General features: G+C 38.2%; 1 protein-coding gene across 1 annotated transcript in view; it reads right to left on the bottom strand.

Annotated features, from left to right (window-relative positions):
- The window catches only part of ZSWIM5 (zinc finger SWIM-type containing 5), a gene marked incomplete at its 3' end in the record, with an annotated part of 257151 nt that extends 232554 nt beyond the window's left edge, over positions 1-24597 (bottom strand). The window contains exon 1 of the mRNA XM_082833899.1: positions 23981-24597. Coding sequence (XP_082690025.1) covers positions 23981-24578 — 598 coding nt within the window. The 5' untranslated portion in view covers positions 24579-24597. The remainder of the gene's footprint in view (positions 1-23980) is intronic.
- Between the last annotated feature and the right edge of the window lie 484 nt (positions 24598-25081).

The raw sequence follows: 25081 nt of genomic DNA, 5'->3' as shown, positions 1-25081 counted from the left end.
GCTTCCTTAGAAATGTTATCAAGAAAACAAGCAACAAAGAAAAAAATAAACTGTACTTCATCAAAACTAAAAACTTCTGTGCTTCAAAGGATATGACCAATAAAATGAAAAGACAGTCCACAAAGTGTAAGAATATGTTTGCAAATCATAAACGTGATAAGAGACTACTATCTAGAATAAATAAAGAACACTTACAGCTCAGCAATAAAAAGACAGCCCAACTTAAAAATGGGCAAAGGATATGGATAGTCATTTCTCCAAAGAAGATATATAAATGACCAATAAGCACATGAAAAGATGCTCAATATCATTAGTCATCAGAGAATTGCAAATCAAAATCAACCATAATGAAATACTTCTTCACTCCCACTAGGATGGCAATAATAAAAAAGATAGGTAATAACAATTGTTGGCAAGCACGCAGAGAAACTGAAATCCTTATACATTGCTGGGGGGATTATAAAAGGGTGTAGCCACTTTGAAAAATAGTTTGGCAGTTCCTCAAAAAGTTAAACATAGAGTTATCATATGACCCAGCAATTCTATTCCCAAAAGAAATGAAAACATATGTCCACACAAAAGTTTGTACATGAATGTTCATCGCAGCATTATTCTTAACCAAAAGGGAAACTACACTAAAGTCCAACAACTAAGGAATGGATAAACAAAATGTAGTATATACATACAATGGAGTAGTATTCAGCCATAACAAGGAATGGAGTACTGATGTGTGCAACAACACAGATGAACCTTGAAAAATTATGCTAAGTGAAAGAAGCCAGTCACAAAAGATTACATGTTATATGATTCCATTTATCTGAAATGTCCAGAATAGGCATAGAGACAGAAATTAGTGGTTGCTTAGGCTTAGAGGGGATGATAGGATTGGGTAGTGCTATTAAAGGGTATAGAGTTTCTTTTTTTATTTTTTAAGATTTATTATTTATTTATTTTATTTATTTTTGGCTGTGTCGGGTCTTAGTTGCGGCACGGGGGATCTTCGTTGAGGCATATGGGATCTTTCCTTGCGGCATGCGGGCTCTTCGTTGTGGTGCGCAGGCTTCTCTCTAGCTGTGGCGTGCAGGTTTTCTTCTCTACTTGTGGCGTGCAGGCTCCAGGGTGCGTGGGCTCTGTAGTTGCGGCACACGGGTTCCAGAGAGCATGGGCTCTGTAGTTTGCAGCACACAGGCTCTCTAGTTGAGGTGCACAACCTCAGCAGTTGTGGCTTGCAGGCTTAGTTGTCCCGCAGCATGTGGGATCTTAGTTCCCTGACCAGGGATCAAACCCACGTCCCCTGCATTGTAAGGCAGATTCTTTACCACTGGACCATCAGGGAAGTCCCCTAGGGTTTCTTTTAAGATGATAAAAATGTTCTAAAATTGACTGTGGTGATGGCTACCCATATCTGTGAATATACACCTTAAATGGGTGAGTTGTATGGTATGTGAATTATATCTTACCAAAAGTGTTAAGCAAAAACGGAAGGAGGGGAGGGAGGGAGGGAGGGAGGGAGGAAGGAAGGAAGGAAGGATGAAAGGATGGAAGGAAGGAAGGAAGGAAGGAAGGAAGTCTGCTAAGAGAGCCCCCCATTTCCAAAATACTAAGTCTCTTCAGGGACACTGCCAACCCTCTCACCTTCAAGGCCTCATCAAGCAGCCTTGGCTTCAGAGCAGAAGGAAGGTTCCTTACTAAAACCTCCCAGCAATGCTAACTTGTCTTGATGGTTTGCTAAATGACATAATTATCACATGGCTATATAACTGCAGTAAGTTAAAATCCAACTCCTTCTCATTTTTTCAGTTCTAATCTCTAAGTGAATAGGTAATGGGGAGAAAGTGCTAAAAAAACTACTCACTACTAACTAAAGTTCTAAATAAAACTATACTAAAATACTACAAGTAAAAACATAAGATTTTGGATAAGTAACTTCTTTTGTTGCTAATTATCCTGATGATATATTAATAATATTTGCAAGGGACAACACAAGAGGTGAAAATCTACAAACTTCTGCAATAATCATTCCCATAATGTATCAAAGAAACATTAATAAAGCAGATTCAACAAGGTTATATTTGATCTTTAAAACCCACATAATAGATCTGATTTTAATGTCGCATAAATATAATGTGCTACATTAGCAACATATGGTGTTTATGAAATTAAGCAGATTTACCAACACAAAGAAAATTAAGATCAGAAAGTACATGACATTTAGCATCAAGGTTATCACTGGAGCATCTCTTGATACTCCCCCTTGCCCAATGTTGACAGTAAATGAACAAGTATAGTGGCCAAGACCTAAAAAGGGCATGGTAACTAGGCTCAGACTCCTCAGTCATGACAGTCACCCCATCTGGTAAGCCACCTAGACAGGAAGAGATGCTAGCCAAGAATCTAGACTGGAAATTAGTGGAGGGAGACAGTGAATATCAGTTGTTATCTGGAGACTAGCTGTAGTGGAAGAGGTTGTAATTCATCTGCTAATCTCACTCTTGTAAATTCCCCACATTTTATAAGAGACCAAACAGAATGTTGGAGAATTTGTTTCCACATGGGGTGAAATTACTATATGAAATGAATCCAAGAGGCACAAGGAATACAGTGACCAGATACTCCCTTCAAGACCAAGGCATTCATTCCTCTAACTGCCAGGAGAGTTGGCTGCTAGTAGCTCACAGCCAAGTCCTCCTCCACAAACTGCCCTCAACCAAAGTATCATGGGTTGCGTTCTCTGAAAGCACATACTGAGAGGGAATTTGGGATGCAAGATGCTTATTAGAAATCAATACCTGTGAAGGAAAGGCAACAGAAGCAGGACTGAGAAGAGGAAGAAGTCAAACTGTAAGGCAGGCCTGACAACCAGGTACAGTTCCCTGGAGCAAGAACTGCCTGTCAAAAATAGCTAGACCTTTATACCCGCACCTTGCTCAGCCATTTGCAAGCTGCCCCTAGAAGACTGTGACCTCAGGTGAAGCAGCTCTCTGTAGCTGAGGCAGACCCTGAACCAGCTGACAGTTGAAAGCCATCTGCTTAAAGCACCTTCTGCAACTGGGAAGGAGAACTGTGTAGTTCCATCTCTTCCACAGAAAGAAACTACGCCACCCAAGGTTACGCCGTCAGGTCAGCCCACATCTAACTCCAGACAGCTCTGAAGTGTCATCCAAGCTCCAGAGTTCCCAAAAGGACTGACTAAAGTCTCAGTTGCAACTGCATCGGTTCAATCTCTCTGCCCTCCTAATCTTGCTTCCCTCGCTCCATTACAAGTATTGTTCCTCAATAAACCTTCTGCAGGCAAATCTCCATCTCAGAGTCTATTTCCCAGGAAACATAACCTAAAAAATCTGATTCCATAGGAAAATTCGATAAAGAGGTAGCTCTGATCTACTCTATTCAGTAACCTCACAGGATATTATTTCAGCTAGTGCAAATCATTAAAACTTAGCTGTCTACGGCACAATAATGTCAAGCCATCATTCTGTTAAAACAAAAAAAAAAAAAGGAACTTAGCAGCATTTAGATAAGTAGCAAAACAGAATATATAAGAGATGACAAAATTGAAATATTCAGTAGAAATAGCAAACAGTAGATCTGTGTTAACCTATAAGAAAATAAAGTAACTATCCTATTCATAACCTGAAATGGGTAGAATAAAAATGGTTAATGAATCACATCCACCCATATTATACATATCAAGACTCAAAGGCAATAGAGGAACTTATTGCAGGATTTTTATCAAATAAAGCAGATTCTTCTGCATAAATTAGTGGTTCCTGAACTTATTTGAGTTACGGATCCCTTTGAGTATCAAATGAAAGTTATATACTGTCTTCTCTGCAAAATGTCCATATGCATTTGTAAAATCTGAAAATAATTTCAGGAGTTCCTGGATCCCTGAAAGCCATTTTACAGGTGCCAGGTTAAGAACCCCTAAAATAAATCACGTTTATAAAGGTAAAATGACATCTGTCCAACACATGTTAACTTAAAAGACAAAGATGCTGACCAAAATGCAGCTGAATAAATCATATTGTCTTTAACTTATTTTAATTACATTACTATATAAGGAATATGTAAATAGGTTCTCACTATAAAATAATTAAAACAATACAGATTAAATTTCCGCTTGGTCATCCCTATTCCCCTTTCTCTTCACAGAGATTATTTATAAGTTTGATGTAAATCCTTTCAGACTTTTCCAGTGCTTTTTCAAAAACGTACTACCTATTAAAATGTGGAGAATCATTTTGGACACACTATGTTAAGAACTAGCATTTAAAAAGCACAAAGGATGATGTTGGCTGTGGGTTTGTCATATATGGCCTTTATTATGTTGAGGAAAGTTCCCTCTGTGACTACTTTCTGGAGGGTTTTTATCATAAATGGGTGCTGAATTTTGTCGAAAGCTTTCTCTGCATCTATTGAGATGATCATATGGTTTTCCTCCTTCAATTTGTTAATACGGTGTATCACATTGATTGATTTGCGTATATTGAAGAATCCTTGCATTCCTGGAATAAACCCCACTTGATCATGGTGTATGATCCTTTTAATGTGCTGTTGGATTCTATTCGCTAGTATATTGTTGAGGATTTTTACATCGATGTTCATCAGTGATATAGGCCTGTAGTTTTCTTCCTTTGTGACATCCTTGTCTGGTTTTGGTATCAGGGTGATGGTGGCCTCATAGAATGAGTTTGGGAGTATTCCTCCCTCTGCTATATTTTGGAAGAGTTTGAGAAGGATAGGTGTTCACTCTTCTCTAAATGTTTGATAGAATTTGCCTGTGAAGCCATCTGGTCCTGGGCTTTTGTTTGTTGGAAGATTTTTAATCACAGGTTCAATTTCAGTGCTTGTGATTGGTCTGTTCATATTTTCTATTTCTTCCTGATTCAGTCTTGGCAGGTTGTGCATTTCTAAGAATTTGTCCATTTCTTTCAGGTTGTCCATTTTATTGGCATAGAGTTGCTTGTAGTAATCTCATGATCTTTTGTATTTCTGCAGTGTCAGTTGTTACTTCTCCTTTTTCATTTCTTATTCTATTGATTTGAGTCTTCTCCCTTTTTTTCTTGATGAGTCTGGCTAATGGTTTATCAATTTTGTTTATCTTCTCAAAGAACCAGCTTTTAGTTTTATTGATCTTTGCTATCATTTCCTTCATTTCTTTTTCATTTATTTCTGATCTGACCTTTATGATTTCTTTCCTTCTGTTAACTTTGGGGGTTTTTTGTTCTTCTTTCTCTAATTGCTTTAGGTGGAAGGTTAGGTTGTTTATTCAAGATGTTTCCTGTTTCTTAAGGTAGGATTGTATTGCTATAAACTTCCCTCTTAGAACTGCTTTTGCTGCATCCCATAGGTTTTGGGTCATCGTGTCTCCATTGTCATTTGTTTCTATGTATTTTTTGATTTGATTTCTTCAGTGATCACTTCGTTATTAAGTAGTGTATTGTTTAGCCTCCATGTGTTTGTTTGTTTGTTTTTTCCTCGGGATGCGGGCCTCTCACCACTACAGCCTCTCCCGCTGCGAAGAACAGGCTCCGGACGCGCAGGCCCAGTGGCCACGGCCCACGGGCCCACCCGCTCTGCGGCACACGGGATCCTCCCGGACCGGGGCACGAACTCGCATTCCCTGCATCGGCAGGTGGACTCCCAACCACTGCGCCACCAGGGAAGCCCATGTGTTTGTATTTTTTACAGATCTTTTCCTGTAATTGATATCTATTCTCATAGCGTTGTGGTCGGAAAAGATACATGATACAATTTCAATTTTCTTAAATTTACCAAGGCTTGATTTGTGACCCAAGATATGATCTATCCTGGAGAATGTTCCATGAGCACTTGAGAAAAATGTGTATTCTGTTGTTTTTGGATGGAATGTCCTATAAATATCAATTAAGTCCATCTTGTTTAATGTATCATTTAAAGCTTGTGTCTCCTTATTCATTCTCATTTTGGATGAGCAGTCCATTGGTGAAAGTGGGGTGATAAAGTCCCCTAGTATCAATGTGTTACTGTCGATTTCCCTTTTTTTGGAAAAACTGAAAGCATATCCACTAAGATCAGGAACAAGACAAGGTTGCCCACTCTCACCACTCTTATTCAACAGAGTTTTGGAAGTTTTAGCCACAGCAATCAGAGAAGAAAAGGAAATAAAAGGAATCCAAATCGGAAAAGAAGAAGTAAAGCTGTCACTGTTTGCAGATGACATGATACTATACATAGAGAATCCTAAAGATGCTACCAGAAAACTACTAGAGCTAATCAATGAATTTGGTAAAGTAGCAGGATACAAAATTAATGCACAGAAATCTCTGGCATTCCTATACACTAATGATGAAAAATCTGAAAGTGAAATCAAGAAAACACTCTCATTTACCACTGCAACAAAAAGAATAAAATATCTAGGAATAAACCTACCTAAGGAGACAAAAGACCTGTATGCAAAAAATTATAAGACACTGATGAAAGAAATTAAAGATGATACAAATAGATGGAGAGATATACCATGTTCTTGGATTGGAAGAATCAACATCGTGAAAATGACTCTACTACCCAAAGCAATCTACAGATTCAATGCAATCCCTATCAAACTACCACTGGCATTTTTCACAGAACTAGAACAAAAAATTTCACGATTTGTATGGAAACACAAAAGACCCCGAATAGCCAAAGGAATCTTGAGAACGAAAAATGGAGCTGGAGGAATCAGGCTCCCTGACCTCAGACTATACTACAAAGCTATAGTATCAAGATAGTATGGTTCTGGCACAAAAACAGAAAGATAGATCAATGGAACAGGATAGAAAGCCCAGAGATAAACCCACGCACATATGGTCACCTTATCTTTGATAAAGGAGGCAGGAATGTACAGTGGAGAAAGGACAGCCTCTTCAATAAGTGGTGCTGGGAAAACTGGACAGGTACATGTAAAAGTATGAGATTAGAACACTCCCTAACACCATAAACAAAAATAAACTCAAAATGGAATAAAGATCTAAATATAAGGCCAGAAACTATAAACTCTTAGAGGAAAACATAGGCAGAACACTCTATGACATAAATCACAGCAAGATCCTTTTTGACCCACTTCCTAGAGAAATGGAAATAAAAACAAAAATAAACAAACGGGACCTAATGAAACTTAAAAGCTTTTGCACAGCAAAGGAAACCATAAACAAGACGAAAAGACAACCCTCAGAATGGGAGAAAATATTTGCAACTGACAAAGGATTAATCTCCAAAATTTACAAGCAGCACATGCAGCTCAACAACAAAAAAACAAACAACCCAATCCAAAAATGGGCAGAAGATATAAATAGACATTCTCCAAAGAAGATATACAGATTGCCAACAAACACATGAAAGAATGCTCAACATCATTAATCATTAGAGAAATGCAAATCAAAACTACAATGAGATATCATCTCACACCAGTCAGAATGGCCATCATCAAAAAATCTAGAAACAATAAACGCTGGAGAGCGTGTGGAGAAAAGGGAACACTCTTGCACTGCTGGTGGGAATGTGAATTGGTACAGCCACTATGGAGAACAGTATGGAGGTTCCTTAAAAAACTAAAAATAAAACTACTATATGACCCAGCAATCCCACTACTGGGCATATACCCTGAGAAAACCATAATTCAAAAAGAGTCATGTACCAAAATGTTCATTGCAGCTCTATTTACTATAGCCAGGAGATAGATGGAAACAACCTAAGTGTCCATCATCGGATGAATGGATAAAGAAGATGTGGCACATATATACAATGGAATAATACTCAGCCATAAAAAGAAATGAAATTGAGTTATTTGTACTGAGGTGGATGGATCTAGAGGCTGTCATACAGAGTGAAGTAAGTCAGAAAGAGAAAGAAAAATACTGTATGCTAACACATATATATGGAATATAAGAAAAAAAAATTGTCATGAAGAACCTAGGGGTAAGACAGGAATAAAGACACAGACCTACTAGAGAATGGACTTGAGGATATGTGGAGGGGGAAGGGTAAGCTGGGACAAAGTGAGAGAGTGGCATGTACATATATACACTACCAAACGTAAAATAGATAGCTAGTGGGAAGCAGCCGCATAGCACAGGGAGATTAGCTCGGTGCTTTGTGACCACTTAGAGGGGTGGGATAGGGAGGGTGGGAGGGAGGGAGACGCAAGAGGGAAGAGATATGGGAATATATGCATATGTATAACTGATTCACTTTGTTATAAAGCAGAAACTAACACACCATTGTAAAGCAATTAAACTTCAATAAAGATGTAAAAAAAAATTTTTTTAATAAATAAAAAATAAAATAATAAAGAAATAAAAAGAACAAAGGATAGGGACTTCCCTGGTGGTGCAGTGGTTAAGAATCTGCTACTAATGCAGGGAACATGGGTTCAAGCCCTGGTCCGGGAAGATCCCACATGCCACAGAGCAACTAAGCCCGTGTGCCACAACTACTGAGCCCATGCACCACAACTACTGAAGCCCACACTCCTTGGGTCCATGCTCTGCAACAAGAGAAGCCACCGCAGTGAGAAGCCCGCGCACCGCAACAAAGAGCTGCCCCTGCTCGCCGCAACTAGAGAAAGCCCATGCACAGCAACGAAGACCCAACACAGCCAAAAATAAATAAAATAAATTTATTTTTAAAAATTACTCAAATAAATAAATAAAAAGAACAATGGATAGATATTAGTGGTTTTCCTAATAGCAAATGCAGTACTGCTAAGATTAATGACTTTTTCATATAATGCTTTCCTATAACCACTCTATCCATTTTCTTCAATTTGACCCACAAGTTCCAAATCTGGTTTGGAAAAAACTAGTGTATAAATCAATCAATAGAGCAATTCAATCAACATCTACTAAGCATATTCCATGTAAATCACTGTGCTAAGTACTATGGAATACTGGATCCCAAACATTTAAACCTGGAGAGCTTGTCAAAGAAACAGATTCCTGAGCCCCATTCCAATTTTAGTCAACTAGAATTTACAAGGGTGGAGCCCCAGAATGTATTTTAACAAAGTTCCTCAAGTGACGTGAGTAAAATATAAAGCAGCAGTGTTGGGAATCACTATTATGAAAATCATAGAAATTAAAAAGATAATGGTTTCAATTCATTTCCACAAAGACCTCTTAAAAGTCCATTATGAATTCTACTAGGTATTGTACTGGATGCTGAATATATTGTAGGATACAGTCCTTGCCCTAGAAGTGCTTACAGACTGGAAGAGAAAATCATACCTAGTAATAAATAATTATAACACAAGCTGAAAGTAGAAAGTGCTGTCTGTCCCCTAACTAAAATGTACACTCCATGAAAGCGGGAACTCTCTTTTATTCACTGCCATATCTCCAAGCATCTAGACAAGAGCCTAACACATAATATGTACTTAATAAACAATTGCTGAATAATGCATAGGACTAAAATGGAAGGTTTAATTTCAACTAAGTAGATAAGGAAAAGGCACTTTTAAGAACAGATGTATAGACTATTAAGAGGCAGGGAAGGTTAAAACAAAGAGAATTAATATTCATAGTACTACGCTACAATGTGTAAGAAACTCCAAGTTGACTTTGAATACATTATCTCATTTAACTATGATATAAACATTCTGAGATGGTGTCTCCATTTTAGAGACAAAGAAACTGAGGCACAGAAGGGTTAAGTAACTTGTCATCCAAGGTTACACAGCTAGAAAGTAGCAGAACTGAAATTTGAACCCCAGTCTCTAATAATAAGGCTTAGGAATTTAGACCTCATTTCCTAAGAAAAAGAATGTCTTTGAAGTTTTTTTTTTCCTATTTGGAATATTTGCTATTTTAATAACAGCTTTATTGTGATGTAATTCATATATCACAAAACTCACACTTTTAAAGTGTAAAATTCAGTGGTATTTAGTATATTCACAGATTTGAGCAATCATCACCATTATCTAATATAGAACATTTCATCACCCAAAAAGGAAACCCATACCCATTAGCAATTACTTTCCCTACCGCCAGGTCCTGAAAACCACGAATCTACTTTCTGTCTTTAGGATTTGCCTATTCTGGACATTTCATATAAACTGAATCATATGACATGTAGCCTTTTTTAAAACATTTTTTCTTGTGGTAAAATATAAACAAGATGTACTCTTTACCCATTTTAAGCGTACAGTTCAGTGGCATTAAGTACATTCACACTGCTGTGCAACCATCACCATTATCCATCTCTATAACTTTTTCTTTTTTTTATAAATTTATTTATTTTATTTTATTTATTTTTGGCTGCACTGGGTCTTCGTTGCTGCACACAGGCTTTCTCTAGTTGCGGCGAGCAGGGGCTACTCTTCGTTGCAGTGTGCGGACTTCTCATTGCGGTGTCTTCTCTTGTGAAGCACAGGCTCTAGGTGCACGGGCTTCAGTAGTTGTGGCACGCAGGCTCAGTAGTTGTGGCTTGCGGGCTCTAAAACGCAGGCTCAGTAGTTTTGGCACATGGGCTTAGCTGCTCCGTAGCATGTGGGATCTTCCCAGACCAGGGATCAAACTTGTGTCCCCTGCATTGGCAGGCGGATTCTTAACCACTGCACCACCAGGGAAGTCCCTAGAACTTTTTCTTTATCCCATAATAAAACTCTGTGTACCCCTTAAATAATAACTTTCCATTCCCTTCTCCCCCCAGCCTCTGGTAACCTCTATTTTACTTTCTGTCTCTTATGAATTTGCCTATTTTAGGTAGCTCATATAAGTGGAATCATATAATTTTTGACCTTTTGTGTCTGGCTTACTTCACTTAGCATAATGTCCTCAAGGTTCATCCATGTTGTACCAAGTGTCAGAATTTCCTTCCTTTTTAAGGCTGAATAATAGTAAATTGGATGTATATACTAAATTTTGTCTATCCATTCATCTGTCGTTGGGCACTTGGGTTGCTTGCACCTTTTGGCAATTGTGACTACTGCTGCTATAACGTGGGTGTACAAATATCTGTTCGAGTTCCTGCTTTCAATTCTTTTGGCCACAGACCCAGAAGCGGAATTGCTGGATCCAGTAATTTTATGTTTAGTTTTTTGAGGAACTACCATAACATTTTCCACAGAAGCTGCACCATTTTATATTCCCATTAGTGATGCACAAGGGTTCCAATTTCACCATATCCTTACCAACACTTGTTATTTTCTGGGGGTTTTTTCTTTATAACAGTCATCCTAATGGATATGATGTCCCATTGTGGTTTTTTGCATTTTCCTAATAATCAGGGAGTGATGTTGAGCATCTTTTCACATGCTTATTGGCCATTTGCATATCTTCCTTGTAGAAGTGTTTATTCAAAGTCCTTTGATCATTTTTTAATCAGGTTGTTTGCTTTTTGTTGTTGAGTTGTAGGAGTTCTTTACATATTCTGAACATTAATCCCTTATCAGACATATTCACTTTGAGTGGCTATTAGGGTATCCATTTAGAAATATCTAGCAGGCAACTATACATGCTGATCTTGAATTCAAGAGGGAGAAAAATGATGTACACTTAACAGTCATAGTATTTGCACAGTGACATTTATAAAGTACTTTCATGTATATTAGTTTCTTTAGAATCTCACAAAAATCCTAACACTTGTTCAGATGAGAAATCTCAGGCAGATCTCCGGACTACAAATCCCAAGATTAAGATTATTTGGAAGTGCTTCAGGGATCAAAGGGAAGAAGCTGGCCAAGCTGCCTGAGTTTTGGGCCCCATCCCAATTCCCCAAACATCTCAAATTTTTCTGCTGCAAAAACTGGAATATTATGTAAGATTTCATTTGAAAATAAGTAGAGGTGCTTGAAACAAATCTGAAACCATTATATGATACTAACTCATGTTCTTAAAATAGTTATTGAAGCTGTAGAAATAAATAAGATTGCTTAATTAGAAAACTTGGGGCAAGAAGGTAATCCTACTTTTGTGGGGTAAGAGAATAAAGAAGGAAGGTAGAAGGAAAACCAGAATGGTGAAGTAAAACAAAAATCTAGGAAGAAACGTTTCAACAGGAAGGTTCAGAAGACTACAGAAAATGCTATACAGAGGTCATGAAGGATGAGGACTGGAAAAAGGATACCGTGTCTGGCAATCATGAGGTCACTGGTGACCTTTAAGAGATCAATTTTAATATAGTGAGCAAAAGCAAAAGTCAGATTGAAAAGGCTTCAGAGGTGGCAAGAAAGTTAAAGAAGGAAAGGTAACAAGTATGGAATACTCTCAACAATTTGATACAAGAATAATAGTGAATGAATATTTACGTAATACCTGATAAGTGCTAGGCCCTGTTCTAAATACTTAACATGTTAATTAATTTATACTCAAAACAATTCTTTTTGAGTAAAAAACAAATGGACCATCATTCTGGTCCATTTATAGTTGAGGAAACTGAGACATAGTGAGGAGCCAGAATTCTGAGGCTACCTGCTGCATAGTCCCTGCATATATGTGATAATATATAATATAATCACATATATATCACATGTCATATTATATAATATATAATGTATAATAATATAATATATAGTAGATAAATGCAAATATACATGACAGTAAAGAGTACAATAATATTGAGAGTATAATCTATAAAAAACTGAATCACTGTATTATACACCTGAAACAATATAAAATTCTAAATCATCTATACTTTAATTAAAAATAATAATATAATATTGAGTGAGAGAAGAGATTAGCAAAAGTATTTTTTCACAAGAACCATAACATGGGGAAGGATTTTATACCACTAACATCAATGTATGTTGGTGATGCTCGACAGTCATGTCCGTTTACCAGGTGTTGATAGATTTAAGCAAAATAAAAACAGGCTGACTTCCTGAATGTATTAACGTGGCAGGCTTGCATTCAGTAAAACCATGAATGAATAGGAAAAAAATGTAATTATCTCCAAAGGCTTTCAAAGGCATAATACATTCTCCTGTTGCTTACAGAATGCAAGATAATGAATGGATGGATGGACCAAAATCTATTTTACTGATTAGCTCTATCATATTTGTACCTTAAAAAAGCAACAATTTTTTTAAAAAAGAAAAAAAGGATCCTATGAAGATAAAACAAAGCTATTCTAAAGACAGAAATCTATAAAATTTATTCTGAAAAAAAAGAATATCTGTAGTATTTTTGTCATCTTCCTGCCTGCCAATGTTACCCCTTTGAATCAACTATGGGCTAGAGTATTATAGGGCAGAGAAATGCCAATATAGAAAGAATTTCATGAAGGGTCAATCTAACTTGTAAGCAATAAATAGTGTTTTCAATCTAATATTGCAATATTAGACATAATTTTTAAACTTATAATTAAAATATTAAAATAGAGCAATTTATCCAGCTGTCCTCATTTCTCTAATCACTTTCTACCCTTTGCCTCCACAGTAACTACCTCTATTATTACAGAACACTGTGTTAAGTGCTATTTTAACATGTATCCTATACTAAACTGTATACTCCTTAAATACAGAATTTATATTCTATTTTGCACAGAATATTTAAAAATGTTAAATATAAGTTTTATAAATGAATGGAGGAATGAACAAACATGAATAAAATTATATGTTGGCATTACATTTATACAAGTGTCTTTTGACAGTAAGAATTTATACACTTTTGCATAAGACCTTTCCAAAACACAGACACACATTTTAAGTAGTAAGAGAATAATTTTCCTTGAAATCCATTAATAAACCTAAAGATAGATAAAAGAAAATAGACTGAAGTAGAAAAGAAAGTTGACGTAGTCCATAGCATTTGTGTAATAAATATTACATAATGTTTTGACTGCCTATGATAAGTTTAAAAACACTGACAACACTAATAAAGGTGATCATTTTTCTAGAACAGTGTTTTCAAACCTTGGCTGCACATAAAACAACCAAGGAACTTTTTAAAAATTCTGAAGTTCAGTCCTTATTCTCAACAAATTCTTATTTAATTAATTCGGGGTGAGTCCTTGGCACAATTTTTTTAAAAATCTCCCCAGGTGATTTTAATGTGAAGCCAAGATTGGAACCCACCACTCTTTCCTTTAAAATCAATTTGTGAGGCATAATTTACATTTAATAAAATATACCAATTTTAAGTATAAAATTAAGTTTTGACAAATGAATACAGCCATGTAACCACTACCATAATCACAACATAGAACATTTCCATTACCCAAAAAAGTTTCCTCATGCCCCACTGATTTACTTTCTGTCACTATAGCTTAAGGCTTTCTAAAATTTCATGTATATGGAATTGTATTGTATGTCCTCTTTTTGGTCTGGCTTCTTTTATTTAGCATAATGCTTTTAAGAATCATCCATGTTTTAGGCCATCAGTTTGTTCTTTTTTATTGCTGAATAGTATTCCACTATATGCATATACAACAATTTCTTTATCTATTCACCCATTTCATAGACATATGGGTTGTTTCCTGTTTAGGGCTATTCTGAATAAAGCTGTTGTGAATATTCAAGTACAAATCTTTATATGAACATATGTTTTCATTTCTTTAAAGTAAATACCTAGTAATAGATTGCTGAATCTTATGATTAAGAGTATGATTAATTTTATAAGAAACTGTTCTCTGGGAATTCCCTGGTGGCGCAGTGGTTAAGAATCCGCCTACCAATGCAAGGGACACGGGTTTGATCCCTGCTCTGGGAAGATCCCACATGCCACAGAGTAACTAAGCCCTTGCGACACAACTACTGAGCCTGTACTCTAGAGCCTGTGAGCCACAACTACTGAAGCCCACGCACCTATAGCCGGTGCTCCTGCAACCAGAGAAAAGCCCGCGCGCAGCAACAAAGACCCAATGCAGCCAAATAATAAAATAAATAAATTTTTTTTAAAAAAGAAAGAAACTGTTTTCCACAGTGGCTGTATCATTTTGCATTCCCACCAGCAATGTAAGAGAGTTCTAGTTGCTCCACATCCTTGTCAGTACTTGGCAGTGTCAGTCTTTTATTTTACACATTCTAGTGTGTGTATAGTATTTCCTTAGGTTTTAATTTGCATTTCCCTAAGGACTAAATAAATATGAAAACAACTGTTCTTAAGGTAAGAAAACCACTAGGTAGAGGGTACTTCATCTTTTGATTCAACAATGTATTTTTAAAGAAGGTAACTATGTTATACTGCCTTGCTTACCACATTCATCACTCCATTATAATGAGAAAGAAGCAAATGACCGAAAAAGCTTTTCAAAAGCAGGTTTCAGAGCATTTCTTAGGGTCAAGTACCCTCTCAGTTTACAACTTCCCACCTACATACAGACAGCAATATAATGCAGTTCTAGAAGCATAGGCTTTGGTGCCCAACTTGGGTTTGTATTCTAAGGTAGGGAAAAACAAAGTATTTTGGAATGATTTCTACTCAAAATAAGTGAACAATTATTTACTGAGCTTTACACAAAACAAGTGGCTAAATGTTCAATGAATGAATCAAGAACTAGTTAATAATAACCTTCAATGGTATTTTTTAATCTATATATGTTTTTAAAATCAAAAACATGCAGAAATTACATCTTTATTTTATTTATATATCTTGCCAGTATATCTCCTAGGTTCCAGTTACATATAAATCAAGGAAGAGAGATTTCCATACTACATAAATATTTTTTAAATTATACAACAGTTTACTCATTCATTCAATAAGCATGTACTGAGTACCAATTTACAGCATATCACATTATACATTCTAAGAGGGAGGACAATTTTTCTCAATACTGAGAACCAAAAATTAATCAGTTGGCTACATGTGATTATGAAAAGTATCAGAGTAATTTAGCATATGATAATATAATGCTAAACCTAATGTTAAAATGAGTGTGATTTCCTTGGCATACCAGCTCTATGACAGGCTAAAAGTGGCCAAGAAGCATGCTGCCTATATGAGGGAAGAAATAACCCTATAAATAAACCACAAGGTAGAAAATTCACATAAAAGTAATCTGGAATAGACTGCAGTCTATTTCTAATATCAAACACAATTCCGAACCATATTAACTTGGGGTTTGGAAAAAGGTTAAGACATGGTTCATATGCTTTTAGGGTTACCTATTTCTTTTTCTTTTATATCTTCATTTCTTTACAAATTAAAGATGCATTGAAAAATAAACCAATAAAGAGAAATAAGAGGTCCAGAGCAGGGGTATCCCAGGCTGGGAGCAGGTGAGCCTGGCCACCATCAAGGCTAGCCCTTGTCCTGTCCCAGCCAGTTTGGGTTGGAAGATAACTGTCAGCCACTCTGTCAATACCAAAGCCCAAGTGGTGTCCAGGCAGGAGAGACCTGCTCCAGGCACCTCTGCCTCTCTCCTCAAGAACCCCCAGCTTGGAGAAGCAGTGTTTCCAGTAGGAGCTCAGAGTGGGAAATGGGCTGGCTCTGTGAGGTATTGCAAGTTGATGATCAGATTCCCTACAGAACCATTCAGTGTTGGGGCCTCTCCAGCTGGAAAGAAGGCTGGTATCTCTCCCAGATCTTAATTTATTTTGTAACTCAGTTCCCAGACTTACTCATCTCTGACAATGCATCTCTATCCATGGGGTGATCACCAGTCATTGCAGGAGAGAGAAAGAAGAGTGGAAGCAGAGAGGGAAAGCTAATCAACCACTCTGATGTTGCTGCTGACTTCCAGGCCCAAGAAGGACGGATCATTTTTCTCTCCACCACCTATGGTCTATACCCCAGCTCTTGTGCATGTGTATGTTTTATCCCTAATAGAGGAAGCTGTTGCTAACACAGAGCTAAATTAGCAGGCCCTCCCCCTGTAGTAATCCTGGGATCCCCACTCCTTCCTGCCTGCCCCTCTCTTCTTGAAGGCTGGTCCAAAGGGGCACATAAAATTGCCAGGGTCTGAGTGCCTCCAAATTCCCCAACACCAAATCACATAAAGTGAACTGAGAAATTACATGCATTACCACAGGAAAAGCAAGATAAAGTGATGGGATTAGGGGCACCTTCCATCAGTAGGACATGACAGAGTGGTAGGATACTTCAGCCTAGAAAAGAAAGTATCTCCTTAAACTTCCCCCTCCCAGCAAAGAGACTGAGGTCAGCTTACATGACTTATAAGATATGCAACTGTCCAGATTTCTCTGCTCTCCTGGGGTACTTTCTGGAAGCTGGCCTAGGACCCTATTCTGTTTACCCACTTGCTCTAGCTCAGTAGCTGCTGAACTTCCTTGTACATATGACAGAGAAAGTCCATACAAGGTGCCCCTCAGCTCAGGCTCTTGTTTTCCACCAGGATGAGCTTGTACAGCATCTCCAGTTTGTCCTCCTGTTTCTCCACGATAAGCTTCAAGCACTGCAATCTTTATGCCCTTAAGCTATCAGCGAGGTCTCATACCTTCTTGTACAGTGGATGATGCAGAACTGGCAGAACACTCAAGCCACTGGTGATCTGACTGAAGGAGGAGATGCTGAAGAGGCTCTGGACAACTGAGGGTTACCTATTTCTATACACGAGTTATAAATGCTATGCATGAAAAAAATCCCACAGTAATCTGTTCATCCATGCATGTACCCTGAGTGCTATATTGCACAGTCATCATTTTTTATAAAGATGGATGACAGGTTTAACCTTTAAATGACCACTTATTTGTCAAAAAAAGTCCCACATGTGTTAAAAATATTAAATAATTATCATGCAAATTGAATCAATTAAATTGAAAGAATGCTTACCTAATAAAGTGAATTTGGTGATTTCTAATTTAAGCTATATCCAACATATAAAAGTTTAAAATTCACATGAAACTCTGTTATGCAACAAAAAACAAGCATGAGAAGCTGTTATGAGTTGAATTGTGTCCTCCAAAATTGGTATGTTGAAGTCCTAACCCCCAGTACCTCAGAACGTGATGTATTTTTTGGAAATAGGGTCGTTGCACATGTAATTAGGTAAAATGAGCTCATACTGGAGCAGTGTAGGCCCCTAATCCAATAATCCACGTCCTTATAAAATGGCCATGTGAAGATAGAGATATATAGGAAGAACGCCTGTGACAAAGAAGGCAGAGATTGGAGTTATGCAGTTGTATACCAAGGAATGCCAAAGACTCCTGGCAAACCACCAGAAGCTAGCAAGAGGCAAGGAAGGATTTTCCCATTGGTTTCAGAGGGAGCATGACCCTGCCAATACCTTGATTTCAGACTTCCAGCCTCCAGAACTGTGAGACAGTAAATTTCTGTTGTTTTAAGCCACCCAGTTTGTGGCAGTTTGTTACAGCAGCCATAGGAAACTACTACAGCATTTTCAGTATTTCTCTTATACATTAATTTACTGACATATTAACATCTTGATTTTTAAAAATTATTTTCTAAAATAATACAGTAAATGTGACTTTTGGGGGTACAGCGCTATACATTTTAACACGTGTGTGTATATATATAGCCATCAACCATAAGATACTGACGGTTAATGTCTTGATTTTTTTTTAATAGTTTATTTATTTATTTATCTATCTGGCTGCACCAGGTCTTAGTTGCAGCACGCGGGACTTTTAGTTGTGGCATGCGGATCTTCTTGGTTGTGGCATGCGGGGTCTGTAGTTGTGGCATGTAGGATCTAGTTCCCTGACCAGGGATCGAACCTAGGCCCCCTGCATTGGGAACACAGAGTCTTAGCCACTGGACCACCAGGGAAGTCTCAGTGTCTTGATTTTTAATAGCCATTACTGAAACAAGAGCAAAGAAATTGTTTCACATAGGCTTAAGTAAATTTCCGGCCCTTTCACTTCAAAATTTAGACTTTGTATTCACATTCAATAATACATTTTTTTAATTCCTAAAATAAAGATAACCTCTAAAAGTCCACTATCTTTAGTTTATTCATTATCTTTAAAATCTAAAGCTCTATTCCTTGAGAAAGTCACTTTCAATAAGAATTCATCTGAAGTTTTGAAGAAACTGATAAATCACCATTCTTCACATAAAACAGACAGTCAACATAAAAGATACACACTGTTGCAACGTTCATACCACTTACTGTTATCAGCTTATTATATGCGCAAGTATGGCGTTTTCCCCATGTCTTCTAACACTGCACTCGTTATAAAAATTCATGTATCTCTCTTAGTTTTAGAATACTGAGAAGTCTGTTTTTAAACTTCTAAACATTCACTATTCATCAAACTTTTTTTTACCAAAGTATACTTAATTTACAATGTTATGTTAGTTTCAAGTGTACAGCAAAGCAATTCAGTTATACACACGAACATATATATTCTTTTTCATATTCTCTTCCATTGTAGGTTATTACAAGATATTGTATATAGTTCCCTGTGCTATTACAGGAGGTCCTCGTTGTCTACCAACTTTATATACAGTAGTCTGTAATGTTAACCCCAAACTCCTAATTTATCTCTCCCCCCAACCCCCACTATCCCTTTTGGTAACCGTAAGTTTGTTTTCTATGTCTGTGAGTCTATTTCAGTTTTGTAAATAAGTTCATTTGTATCATTTTTTCAGATTCCACATATAAGTGAAATCATATGATATTTGTCTTTCTCTGTCTGACTTACTTCACTTAGTATGATAATCTCTAGGTCCATCCATGTTACTGCAAATGGCATTATTTCATTCTTTTTTATGGCTGAGTAATATTCCATTGTATATATGTACCACACCTTTATTCATTCCTCTGTCAATGGACATTTAGGTTATTTCCATGCCTTGGCTATTGTAAAAGGTGCTGCTATGGACATAGGGGTGCATGTATCTTTTCGAATTAGAGTTTTGTCTGGATATATGCCCAGAGGTGGGATTGCTGGATCATATGGCAGCTCTATTTTTAGTTTTTTAAGGAACCTCCATACTGTTCTCCATAGTGGCTGCACCAATTTACATTCCCACCAATAGTGTAAGAGGGTCCCTTTCGCTTCAGAGCCTCTCCAGCATTTATTATTTGTAGACTTTTTAATTATGGCCATTCTGACTGGTGTGAGGTGATACCTCATTGTAGCTTTCATTTGCATTTCTCTAATAATTACCAATATTGAGCATCTTTTCATGTGCCTGTTGGCCATCTGTATGTCTTCTTTGGAGAAATGTTTATTTAGGTCTTCTGCCCATTTTTTGACTGGGCTTTTTGTTTTTTTGATATTGAGCTGTTTGTATATTTTGGAAATTAACAAACATTTACTAAATATTAAGATGTGTGTGTGAGGCACTGTGGTGGAGGAGGAAGGAGAGAATTCATTGATCAAAAAAAATAAATAAAAGAGCAATGTGATTTTAAAACTTGGTAAGTTTCTACTCTAAAAAATGTTACCACTTATCCTTAAAGGTATGCAGCTGCTTTCCCTGCTGGAATATCTCACATATAAGTAAGTCATTTTTCCCCACATGGAAATTTTATTATGATTTTATATCTATTCTAACTTACACACAATGCTATAAAACTTTTTAGATGAGGATATCTTTTGTTCCCCTAAATAACAGAGATTAAAAACAAATTATATATAAAAATCAATACCTGTAATACTTGTTACTGCTGTATTTCACAAAAGTTTGTACTATAGAAAAATTTCATAGATGTTTATTGATAATATATACATGCTTATAATTATAAACTTACTAGTTAACGTTTAAGCTATGGATAACTTCCTGAAATGGACCTTTTTATTATTATCAACTTTGTAATTACACTTCTTCCACATAAAGTAGTACTTAGCATTGTGGCTCTAGTCTTGAAGACTATCCACATACAAATTATGTGCTTATTAGAAAACATGTAGGCTAAAAATATGGGGCTCAACTGTCAGAATCTATGATAATTTCTGAATATTTATATAATTAAGAAATACCAGCACTGAAGGACCCTGTATGCCTTTATCCAATTTTTGAAAATCTAAATATTCAAGTAAATATAATATTTCTGCATACAAGAGAAAAACTGTTAATGCTTCTTTTCCCTCAATCAATTCAGATTTCCCTGAGAAGACACAAACCTCCTTTAAGTTTTACCAAACACAGAGAAATCCATTTAAAATACGATGGATAGCAAAAAAGGGTCAACATCTTAAAATTATTAGTAAATTATAGTTGTACCATTCTTATACCATCTGCAGATTCCTGAGTAAGTATTTTCCCAAGGTTTATACTACCACTATTTCCATGGGCTTCTTAAACAGGTTAAAAATGCAGATGCTTAAAACACCTGAACTCTATTACCCTCATAATACTGAGAGATCAGAAAAGTCTATTCACAGAGCTTCAAACTTACAGACATCCATGAAAACACTAATTTACAATTTTCCCCTTTTAAAAGGAACAATACTTCTGATTCAGTACTGTCATGGAAAAGAAATGTATCCTTTGAGCATAACAACCTAGTCCTCCCATTTGCTTACATCAAGCTGGGAAAGTTTTAGTTCTGATACCAAATCTGATGTTTTCTACAGAGCATTTGCTTTTCAACCAGGCCATGACTCCCTATTACCAGATTCCATGTGGAAAGTAATCAGAAGTTACCGAATTTAATATACCTACACTTTGTACAAGTTTTTGTTGTTGTCTAATTTTTTTCCTTCAAATTTTGTGTTGTGCTGTTCTCTTTATTTTTAAATTTATTTATTTATTTTAAGGTATTCTTGTTTTCCTTATTTAAATCCCCTTATGAATCTTTTCTTTAAAAGATGTTGTTATAGAAATACCCTAACATCCCTTCCTTCCTAAAGTATCAGCCTTTAGTAACTTCCCAATTCTGAGGTTACAACTATGGCTTGGACACAGTAAGGAAATATGTAGAATTTTTATTAATATCACTGAGTAATTATATTGAGTTTGAAGTGAAGTTATAAAGTGAAGAACATAATTACCATCTTGCTACATACAAATCACTTTTTCACTCATCTCTTGGCAATACTTTTATAAAACCTATCATCTAGATTAAGTCACATACTCACATTTTAGGTTTAAGAGATGAGGGATGGGTCTCTAACTTTACATATTAAAAGATGGTTCATGCCAAGATACAGAACTCAGAACGATAGAGAATGGAATATCCTTCTCTTCCACGCTTACTAGCATAATTAAAGTCAGAAAAATAAAGATTACATAGCTCATGGTTCTCAAATAGCATTACTTAAAAGTGATTAATTCATTCTCCTACCTTCATCTATGAAATCCAAAGTAAGAGTCAGAAAATATGCTTATATATGTCCTTTCTCCAGTCCCTAAAACTATCATACAAGAGCTCATCACCCTAATAAGCATGCCAACTATCTTATTATAAAAGAAAAATATCTGATTTAAATATGACCTGGATCACCCACAAAATCTGATTTCATTTGTAACTTGACATTATAGTCACTTTCAAAATATATACCTCTTTAAACCTCTTCCTCTCTCTCATCTGCCCCCAAAGTTTGAAAATTCTTTCAAACCCAATATTTCTTACTATAAAATGACCACTTAAATTGACACTTTTCAATTCAAAATATTTTAAACAAGAATCTTAAAAGTTAACTGATAGAAACTCATACAAAGAATAAGGTCTACAGACGAATAAAGAAATGCCTATATTCATTTTCATGTTTTCAGTATTAAAGCTGTACACCTTAATCATCTGATTATTCAATTAATTATTTCAAAAATACACACAAAGGACTAGCCTCAAATAAACAAAACTTTCTCAACTTACTGTCACTATATTCTGACACAGCATAAATTTAGATAAATTTACACTTCACATTTGCAAAACAAATTGTGGTATATGTTGTTTTAAAAAGAAACACAGGGTTCAGTGACTCTCAATAATCAGAAGTAGACTACCTTATGAAACACCACAATGTACTACTCTTACAATGAAAAGAAAATTTCAAATATGTCAGTTTTACCTGGGGAGAAGACAGCTAGATGTCTAGGGTTCCTGTGTATGTGTGTTCCTGTGCTTGTTTAATTCTAAAAACAACCTCTCTCCAACTCCTTTCAAAAATCAATATTTTTTCAATAAATATGAGCATATACTGTACAATAAAATGCATAAAGATAAGATGCACTTCCAAAATGCTGTAACAGTCCAAATAGAAAAAAAAAATCAGTGTTTTAACTTCCCACATAGCAAGTCAATGTTAAACAATGTCATTTTTTTTCCCTTTCTTCCTAACCATTCCACAAATCAGGACTACTGTATTTGTATATTTAATAAGATGAACAAACTGACTAGAAGCTCTGGAGGAGTACAAGAGAAAGAAATCCTTTTCATTTTTCCACAAACAAAAAGATAAAACAAAAGCAAATATGAAGACTTGTTAAATGAGAAGCATTTGAAAAACCCAATGTGACCAGCTTTTGATTTACCCCAGTCTGACAAGGAAGATAGACCCCACCCCCACTCCAGATTGTGCCTTTTTTTTTCCTTGGGTGGGAGTGTGGAAAAGAGAAGCTGTCACATTTCCATCTTCGGTTATTGTTAAGTCCACAGCCTAGATTCCCAAGTATCACTGGTCCGGGGGGGGAAATAGTAAAGCAGGTAATTAAAATTGTCTGAAATGCACAGTATTTTGTTGATTTTTTCCATTTTTAAAGTTAATTATACCCAGCTTCAATCTGCGAAGACTAGACTGACAGCCTGTCCTTCAAACATTCCCTGCAAGACCGCTTGCTCCAGATTCACTAACAATTCTCTCCTCTCTAAACTTAAATTAGAAAAACGCATTTCAGAAATTATTACATCCAGAAAGCCATACCTCCCCATCCTTCTTGCCTTGGCCTGGGGTGTAGAACGAAGAGTAAAAAAGAGATCTATTCGCTCTTCAAACAAAAAGAAAAGCGGGCACTGGGCTGGTGGAGGAAAGAGCAGCAGTGGACCTGAACGAAATGTTAAGAAAAGTTTTTTATGTGACTAGTTTGTCCTTTCACCGGAGAACAGGAGTTGGGCAGAAAGCCGGGGTCTTGGCCCAGGGCTTGTGCAAAGAGAAGGCACCTGCGGAAGAGGAAGCCGGGGACCCGAGAGGAGTCAAGCGAGCACCTACCGACTTGCAGCACATTCTCCACGGAGCCGCTGTCCAGCAGACGGATGCCCCGGCGGAACGGTAGACCCTCGCCACCACCGCCGCCGGCGGCTCCTGCCCCTGAGCCCAGTCCCGGGGACGCCCCCGCCGCGGCGGCCCCGGGGGCGGAGCCGGCCGGAGCGGCGGCCCCGGGGGGTGGCGGCGGCCCCTCCTCGGCCGGCGAAGCCCCCGCGGCGCCACCAGCCGAGCCGGCGCCAGGGCCGCCGCGGTACTGGAAGCTGGAGTACATGCAGATCTCCCGCTCATTCCGCGGAAAGGACCAGTAGACGATGCGGCGCTGCACGGGCTCCGGGATCCGCTCGAAGCGCTCCTCCACCCGCTCGTACGCCCACTTTTCCGCAACCGTCTTGGCGGCACAGTCCAGCAAGGACTCGGGCTGCAGGTGGGGGCGGGCCCCCAGGGGCAGGCAGCTGCCGCCGACGCCCCCCACCCCGCCGCCGGCCGCCCCGGGCGAACCGCGAGGGTGGTGAGCCTGCGGACTGGGCCACGAGCACAGGCGCTTGGCCGGAGAGACCGGCGGTGGCGAGAGCAGCTCCTCTCGCTCACCTCCTTCCGCCATTGCTGGGGACTGACTGACTGACTGAGGCGGCGGCAGCGGCAGCAGCAGCGGCTGCACCGGCTGCGGCGGAGACCCTGGCCACGGCCACGCGCCCCGCGCAAGCGCCCAGCTGCGGCGCCGGGGGGGGGGGGGGGGGCGGGGCGAGCAAACCCGCGAGCCTGCCGGCTTGAGTGTGCAGCCTAGGCCGGTCCGGTGCGCGCTCCGCGAGGGCCGACGGGGGCGGACTGAGGAAGAGAGAGAGGCGGCGCGCGCCGTCCGGGCCGCCGCGAGCGCGAGGAGGGACGGGAGCGAGCGCGGGCCGGCGGCGCGCGCCAGGCGCAGACGGCCCAGAACGCGCACCGAGCGCTCGCCCTGGGCCGACCTCAACCTAGAGGCCAGCCAAGGGCGAGGAGCGCCGGACCCTCGGCAGCTCGCTCACCTCCAACCCACCTGCCGCCTGGAGGGAGAGGAGTGGACTGTGTGGCCAAGTGCAACGGCCGGGCGCGAGCCACGCGAGGAGCCGC

Source organism: Leucopleurus acutus (genome assembly GCF_964270905.1).
Source record: "Leucopleurus acutus genome assembly, chromosome: 2".
Classification (NCBI taxonomy): domain Eukaryota; kingdom Metazoa; phylum Chordata; class Mammalia; order Artiodactyla; family Delphinidae; genus Leucopleurus; species Leucopleurus acutus.
This window is presented reverse-complemented; position numbering and strand designations above follow the sequence as displayed.